This window comes from Misgurnus anguillicaudatus, chromosome 5, assembly GCF_027580225.2.
Source record: "Misgurnus anguillicaudatus chromosome 5, ASM2758022v2, whole genome shotgun sequence".
In the NCBI taxonomy this organism is placed as follows: domain Eukaryota; kingdom Metazoa; phylum Chordata; class Actinopteri; order Cypriniformes; family Cobitidae; genus Misgurnus; species Misgurnus anguillicaudatus.
Genome location: NC_073341.2, coordinates 28,735,982 through 28,744,506, shown reverse-complemented (window position 1 = coordinate 28,744,506; position 8,525 = coordinate 28,735,982). Strand labels below are relative to the sequence as shown.

At 34.2% G+C, this 8,525-nt stretch overlaps 1 protein-coding gene across 3 annotated transcripts; it reads left to right on the top strand.

Moving 5' to 3' along the window:
- The first annotated feature begins 593 nt into the window (after positions 1-593).
- Positions 594-7,934, top strand: LOC141363975 (uncharacterized). 3 transcript variants are annotated; one of them, XM_073867932.1, is made up of 9 exons: positions 594-730; positions 3,197-3,277; positions 3,724-4,041; positions 4,224-4,301; positions 4,832-4,941; positions 5,037-5,095; positions 5,864-6,013; positions 6,186-6,208; positions 6,394-7,934. In XM_073867932.1, the coding sequence occupies exons 3-9, from the start codon at positions 3,892-3,894 to the stop codon at positions 6,496-6,498; spliced, it is 675 nt and encodes a 224-aa protein (XP_073724033.1). In that variant the 5' UTR covers positions 594-730; positions 3,197-3,277; positions 3,724-3,891; the 3' UTR covers positions 6,499-7,934. The 3 variants fall into 3 exon arrangements, with proteins under 3 accessions (XP_073724033.1, XP_073724032.1, XP_073724034.1); XM_073867931.1 differs by having other exon boundaries at positions 3,197-3,415; XM_073867933.1 differs by lacking the exons at positions 594-730; positions 3,197-3,277 and having other exon boundaries at positions 3,436-4,041.
- The last annotated feature ends 591 nt before the right edge of the window (positions 7,935-8,525 follow it).

The following is an 8,525-nucleotide window of genomic DNA, read 5'->3' as shown; positions in this document are numbered from 1 at the left end:
TTTGCGCAGCCTACGTCTTTCTGCTTTTAATGCATTTCTTAAATTAATGTCTCAATTACACAGTAGGCTTATAGGTTGTTATGATAGGCTATTTGTTGCTTAAAAGCAATAGGCTATATTGTATAAAGTGTAGCAATAAACGTGGCGTGACATATAGTGCTGAGTTAGAGAGCTGGTATCAAACAACATCACTGTGATCAGATCTTTTCTTTCTATTTTTTACCCCGCTGTCATATTTGTTGTGTGTTTATTTTATTGAGAGGAAAGTGCGCAGCACATATTTATAACGTGTTGTTATTCAAAATACGTTTTCCACTTGCTTGCAAAAAAAGTTCTCGGGAATATTTTTCTCATTAGAACCATAATGTAACGCAACATTCAACTTCTTTATAATAGTTTTTAAATAGTTATCAGGCTTACTTATAATTTTACTGTTTTTAACATAACATGCCATAGATAAAATACACCATATGAAGTAGTATCCATGTCTAACTATACACAGAGTACTATTTTTTTACATTTCTGATTGGGCGGGCCAGCTGTCAATCTGGGCGGGCCCAGGCCCGTCCAGGCCCGCCCATAGCTCCGCGCCTGACTTACGATGTGTTTTGGCTGAGAAAGTCAATAATACTTACTACAGCTGCACCCAGAACAACACCAGCTGCTAAAAACATCACTATCAAGAGCACTGCAATCCCAACTGCAAGTACGACTAAAGTCATCACTACAGGTACCACTCCACCTATACTGCAGTAACTGCATTCACATCATATTAGCAGTAGTGCATCAAGAGCATGCACAGCAGCGACTGCATGAAATTCAGGTAATGTGTGTAGTAATGAATGCAACATTGGCTATGTTTATATCCACCCATTTCCGTCAATCCATCTGCAGACAAACGTACTGTGAAAACAACTTCTGTTATTTAATAAAGCAGTGGCAGGCATCTGCAACAGCCAGAACCATACAAAACAATACTCTGGTATACAAGAAACTGACCTTGAACTGAAATAGGGGAGACCGGGTATAGTTGTAACATGGGGAGAGTTGTAACACTACCAATTCCATGAATCAGGGATAAGATAGGAGTCATGTGACAGTTTCAGACTTCCTTTATGATCCTACATGGAGGTGTTGCCGTCTGTGTTTCCATCTCTCCTAAAGCTATATCAGAAAATCTAATTAAGAGTGAAGAAAGTAAAAAAAATAGCAAGATAATATTTTGTTAAGTTCTTCTGTTGTAGATAATGTTTTATCAAGTCAAACTTCATTTCTCTAGTAAACAATGGTGTATCAACCTCCTGCTAATTTCAAAGCACCATGCTAATACAGCTTGCTAAACAATGGGTGACAGTGATGGGGTAGGTTGTAACACGTGTTTGGAAAACATTCCCTTATATAGAAATAAGAACATTTTTGTGATTTAACACACTCATGGTGTGAAAAGCCAAAACAAGAAGGTAAAAAAAACTGCTGGGAAAATGGTGTTGACAACTTCTCTTCACAAGAGGAAGTTTAGTCTGTCGCATGAAACTAAATTCAAGACAATTAATGCACAAACATACAATATGCACACTCAACATATTCACACATATTTTATTGTTGCAGCTATTCATTTAAAATAAAACTGTTGTTGTGGCATCACTTGGAGTACTTTTAGTTTTTGTGCATTTTGTCTACCTGTTACAACTTACCCCACTATGTGTTACAACATACCCCAGTAGTGGGGTAGATTGTAACAAAGGACCACCTTGTATTTGTCATCATCTCAAAAAGTCTATGATATTATTGGAGAAATTTAAAGGACAAGTTCTGTATTTTACACTTAAAGCCTTGTTTTCAGATTGTTTCAGAGAATTTCAGATAGTTTTCAGAGAATTTTCGGGGGTTTGTTCCATCACCTCCCACCTCTAGAATGGGTATATACTGTAGGTGCACGGGAACAATCCTTCCTAAAATGCATTAAACTTTGGTTTACAAAGATGTGAAACTCACTGAGTGGTCAGGGGTGTTCACTGATATGCTCACACAAAAATCGCTGCAAAATACGCACTCCAACAGGTTTTATTGTAGTTTTTGTCCAACTCCATTGACTTGTATTAGATGTGCTGTGAGGTACGCTATTACTCTGCGCCGGGAACTTTGTTTGTATTCTTGCAATTGGCAAAGGCGGATTATCGCCACCAACTGGGCTGGAGTGTCCATTATTCAAGCTCTCAACGTAAGAATGTACGGGTGTGAGGCGTTTGGAAAAATAGGTCCACAAGTTTTCAACGAATGGTAAAACACCTGTTGGAAATCATCTTTTGCAGCGATTTTTGTGTGAGGATATCAGTGAACACCCCTGACCACTTGGTGAGTTTCACGTCTTTGTAAACAAAAGTTTAATGCATTTTAGGAAGACAGCATGATATGTTCAAATTTCAGTCAAAACCGTTTTATTTCATCATAAACAATCTGAAAACAGGGCTTTAATTGTAAAATACCGAACTTGTCCTTTAAATTGTTGTCATTTGTAGTAGACAAATGTGGGTACATTGCCTAAAAGTTTTTAGACGTGTAGCTAAAAAAGGTAGGTGCTGAAGAAAAAAGTGTTACAATCATACCCGGTCTCCTACTCTAAAATACCACATGTGTTCTTGCATTTCTGTTTACAGTAATATGGATTTAAATAGGTATGCCCCTAGTGTGAGGTATACCCTAGAGGTGTGTCCCTTAGGCCTTAACACACACACAAAGACACTTACGCCTGAATCCATCAGGACTTCTTGCCAACTTGCTTTTTGTAGGTTGTGGTCCACAATACAATATCAAGTGTGTTCAACTTCGTGCGGCACTGCTCAGACCGATTCAAAAGCTGTTCTGCTGAGTGGCTCCCACAATGCTTTGATTTCACAAACTGATTGGTCTATGCAGCGCTGAACAAAACCGAACACACTGAATGTCTCCATTATTTACAGCTTGCTGCGATGTTGTCATCACATTATGCATGCAGCTGTTACAGAGATTAGGGGTGATTGCCACAACAAAATAAACATTGTAACAAGCAATTTTTTGGATAATGACTGTAATATATTGTTACTTTTTTTGTAAATAGTTAAATTACTAGTTACTGTAAAAAAGTTATGTTATTACTGTAACGTGTTACTGCTCAACACTGGTACCATAACCTTATCTTATTATCTTTGTTTTGAAGTAAATCACACAACAACTGCACCTAGAACAACAGCAACCACTAAAAACATCTCCACAAGCTCCACTAAAGTCATCACTACAGGTACAGCACCCAGAACAAAACCAACCACTAAAAACATCCCCGCAAACACCACTAAAGTCTTCCCTACAGTTACAGCACCCAGAACAACACTAACCACTAAAAACATCTCTGCAAACACCTCTACAGTTATTACTACAGGTACCACTCACAACTGCAGAAAGAATATTGTAACAGTTTCTTTAATATTGTTAATAAGTTCTTTGCATTTAAAATGTATTACTTTCTGAACTTATTATTACAAAACTTCCTCATTTTTATATATCAGTTTCACATTCGTAATAATTTTTGTCTTGTAGTTAAAATCTTGTAACATTTACAATTAAACATAAGCCCTCCATGTAATTTTACTCCATTAACATATAAAAAATAATCTTAGCATGCAACAAGACATCTCCAATGATTTGTGAAATTATTTGGATTTAACTTTTTATTTTATTTGCCTGTAGTCACACCAACACCACCACCTACATGTTTGAAATATGTGATATGTATTATACTGTGTTTTCTTCATTCGTATATTTTTTAATTTATAATAACAAAGGATTTTAGCCCCTAAATAATTATCTGGGTTATTTATATCTTCAACGCTAAATAATTTTCTGTCCGTGACTGCCATGCACGGTTTAACTTTTTGTTTGTATTTGCACATTTATGTCTGTCTGTACACATTACAGATATGTGTCTTAGCACTGTTACTTCTAAGTCGCCTCTGTTTTCTTGGTGGATCTTCTTTCCTGGTGATCATCAGACCTGTTTTCAAACTGGTATGTGTCTGAAGACACTATAAAAAGTTTTTTTTTATATAAGCATTTGTGGCATTAGTATGAGTCACATGAAATCTATGTTTACAACTGACACAATCTCATACTTTACAGGCTTCTACAGAATATTGAATTAATCCAAATTTCATCAGAAATACTTTGAGTAATGTTTTCTCTGTTCGCAGGTCATCATTACTGGGTCTTTCTTTGAACTAGCATTCAAATTTATTGCTGTCGTCCTCGTAGTGATAAGAGCCGAAACAGTAAGAATGATTTCTTCCAAACTGCATTTGTGACCCTGGACCACAAAACCAGTTATAAGGATACATCATTTGAAATTGAGATATGCATGAATGCTGAATAAATAAGCTTCACATTGATGGATGGACAATATTTGACCAAGATACAATTATTTAAAAATCTAGAATCGCCTTAAAAGTTGTCCAAATGAAGTCAAAATGTTATTATTCACTAACAAAAATAAAGTTTTGATACAGTAAAAAATACAAAATATCTTCATGGAACAAGATGTATATACCCTAATGATTTTTGGCATAAAAGAAAAATCTTTAATTTTGACCCACACAGTGTTTTTGGTTTTGCTATATACTCATGTGACTTAAGACTGGTTTTGTTGCCCAGGGTCACATTTATTTATGTCTGATTTCAATAGTCAAGTAAAAACTTGCAGCCATATAATTCTGTCTCTTGTTATGTCATCTCATCTTTTTTGTTTTGTATTTAAAGTGGTCACTAATTTTCTCCTTTCTGTGCATATTTGTTATTATGCAAGTGTGACGGTTTGGAGATTACATTTACTGCTTTGACGGTGACTGCCATGGTATTAAGCCTGCTGCACACCATCACCATTTCCCTTTACCGTGAGCCAAGCCAAACTAAACTGTGAGTGTTATCTTTAAATATTGCACAACTTTTTACATGTTAAGCAGGTTATAAAAATATTTTTTCATTTAACTGTCTGTAAACTTTATTTACAGAAGGAAGTGTTGGCTTTGTGCTGTCATGGTGGTTGATCTGTTAAATACTTCCATTACATGTAAGGTTCTGTTTTTCACCGTCCATACACTGTAAAAAATTAGCTTATGCGGCTGGTTGCCAGTAACTTACTGTAGAAGATAAAGACTGAAAATCTTTCATGTTTATTTAACTTTGAAAAAACTGTTTCCAGTAAATAACATAAATGTAAAATCTACAGTAAGTTACTGGCAGCCGGTTGCCAGTAATACCCAGTGATACTGTAATTTCTACAGATTTTTTTTTACAGTGTAACTTATCTATTCATATTTATGTTCCTTAAAATAAAGATGATTTGTTGATGATAAGAACTAAACACAGTTTTTTTATAAAATAAAATTTTTGTGCACAAAGGCGATAATGTCAAAGGCTAAACCAACAGACCTGTTTTTACATGTTTAAATAAAGAGGTTCCACAAAAGTGAAAATGTATTTTCTCAGACTCATGTTGTTTCAAGCTATAATTTAGTATCTACATTCAGTGACCGGTGTAGGTGTAAATATTCATCTTTTCAAATGTATTACATTTAAAAACATTTGCTGTAATTATGCCAGTAACTTACTGTAGAATATAAAGACTGAAAATGTTTCATGTTCATTTAACTTTGAACGAGCTGTTGCTAGTAAATAACATAAATGTAAAATCTACAGTAAGTTACTGGCAGCTAGTTGCCAGTAATACAGTAATGCTGTAATTTCTACAGATTTTTTTACAGTGTACGTAATTGTCTTATGTACATGTCTTACCATATCACTTCTGATACTATTTGTTGTCTTTTTTTCTCTTTAGCCGCTGCAATATTTGTTGGACTATGGTGTTTTCAAGGGCGCTGGCTGACAATATTAATGGGTGTTTATGTTATTTGGGAGATCTTGTTTTACCTTACCTCATTTAGCTGTGACCAAATGGAAAAATGCCAGATAAAAAGAAACATAAGAGGTAAAAACCTTGACTGTCTTATATTCCACAAACTTTACATTGTAGACTTTATATATTTGATATGAATCACATCCAGGATTATTTGTCAGTAGCATGAATTTATTATATTTTATTTTTTCCTGTCATATTTTGCTTTGAATTTTGAACTTGCTTTAACCTGTTTTGTTTACAGGACTTCAGAATCGGGGAAGGAAGGTAAGTGAACTTTACATGCGTCATCTTTTTTTGCATTAACAAAGCAATTTCAGTTCCAGTTTACAAAATGCTTAATACTTTCCTGCTTAATGCAAAATTAGTTCACCTTAAAGTTTTTTTTTTCTTTTATAGAATTCTAACTATAACACATTGTCACACATTACTTTACATGTGTTTGATTACAGATATGCCGGTGGATCATTTTCTTTGTCTATTCTCTTCTTAATATTTTCTTTACAATTGCACTTATAATAGGAGTCTGTCTGACCAGAATGGTGAAGTGTCTTTAGAATTTGGTTGTGTGTTAGATTTAAAAGTCAGCTTCCTATTTGTTATCGCACAATTTGTTATCTATTGCCTTTTGAAACATATTGACTGATGTATTCCACAATTTGATGTATTTGTCTCTAGGTCTCTTAGCTGTTACATAAAAATGATGCAGTTGTTGAACGCTCTTTGAAACTGTAGATACAGTACATACCTGTTTTTCATGACTCCCTTATCACTGAATTCACAGGTATTGTTTACAATGCAATGTCAGCACTTGTGGACAACAGTGAATGTCTGACTCATTTCAAATGTCTTGAATGGCTTACATAAGTGAAGTGAAGAGAAGTGAAGCATGCTAAGCCATACTTGGAATTTAACCAAGTCAAACAAAACCAAACAAATCAAGCCAAATAAACTTTTCACCTGTTGAATTGCCTAGCTTAGATTTAAAGAGTTAAACCTAAAAAAATCAATGCAAAACTTTAAGCATTAATGCATCTGAATGAAATGCTATACTTTTTAAACTAATTTAGGGCTTAAAATTTTTCTTTTAGATTCAAAAGTATTACTGGGAACCATGCACAACCATATTGACATAAATAATCTAAAACTTTTAATAAATAATGAATGCTTAACAAACTTATGTCTTTATTTAACCATCATCTGGGAGCCTGACTGCTGGCAATTCAAGTTCCACAACAGCCCAATGTTTCAACTCTTTCACACTTTTCACCTGTAGGTGTCTCCCTGGTTTTGTCCACATTTGAAACAACATTTTTTTAAACAAAGATGTATATGCATTCATCAGGGTTTTTATTCACCGGCCTCACAATATCTCATAAGAGGGGCCACATACACCTGACAGCTACAAGACTTTTAGCCGAAAAATCGGGTACGAATCTCTGTACCTGTCTCCTACTCAGTTATTGAAACAGCCATTGTTTGAAGATTGTTGTCAGATCATAAAAATGCCACTCAAAATGACTGACAGAACCAAAAAGCCAAATACATATTTACCGGCTTGACAGATATAAAAACAAGGGCCATAAATCAAAGGTCATAAATATATCAAAGCAATGCAAATTAGATGCTTGAGAACAAATCCACTTGTTAAGTCATGACGTGGAATATTGTTTGCGGGTCTAAGCCTCCACTCATTTCAGTAAAGGATATTGTTTAAACAACTGTTTATGAGGACTATTTATTTATATCACACATTTAAGAGAAAACTTATAAACTCAGTGTACACAGCAGTCTCCAGGCTCACAGATTCACTGACAGTAATATATTAACAATTCGTTTGAAAAAATCCATGCCGTGAGTCCATGTCTGGTCATCTCAGATTTTGTTATGAAAATAAAAATTTTAATTAAGGTTTTTTGAAGTTTTGCATTATGATACGAGTGTATATTGGCGTATGTTTTAAGTTATGTACATACGGCGTTTGAGATCTGTTAGACCCGGTATATGAAATGTAAATATTGGCTGCAACATGCAAGAGGATTTAAATATAAATCTATTTATTTAGCAGATGCTTTTGTACAAAGTATACAATAGTAAAGGTATACAATTTTTCAACATGTGTTTCTTGATTTCAAACCTACCTTTTACGCTGCTAAAGCAATGCTTTACCACTGAGCTATACAGCACATTACTGTAAACACCATTAACCCCATATTAACGACATACACTGTAAAAAGTGAAACGTTAAATCAACTTACTTAAAAAATACTTTAAATGGTAACACCTAAAACAATTTTTTCAAAATCTTAATCTGAATCTAAAGTGTTTTTGATTAACATATAAATTGAAAAAGAGTAATTTTTTAAGTTGATTCAACTTTTCACTTTCTACAGTGTAGCACAAGATCAGTTTTTGTTTGTGTACGAAAATGTATTGTTATTTCTGATGTTATGCAATGTATATTTTTTGATAAGCGATATAGGGATTTATAAAAATGTGTTTGCTGCATGCTGTTGTAATGACATATGTAAAGTATGGAAATAAAGCTTTAAGAACATGCCATCAGTGCTATTTCTTTGAGTAA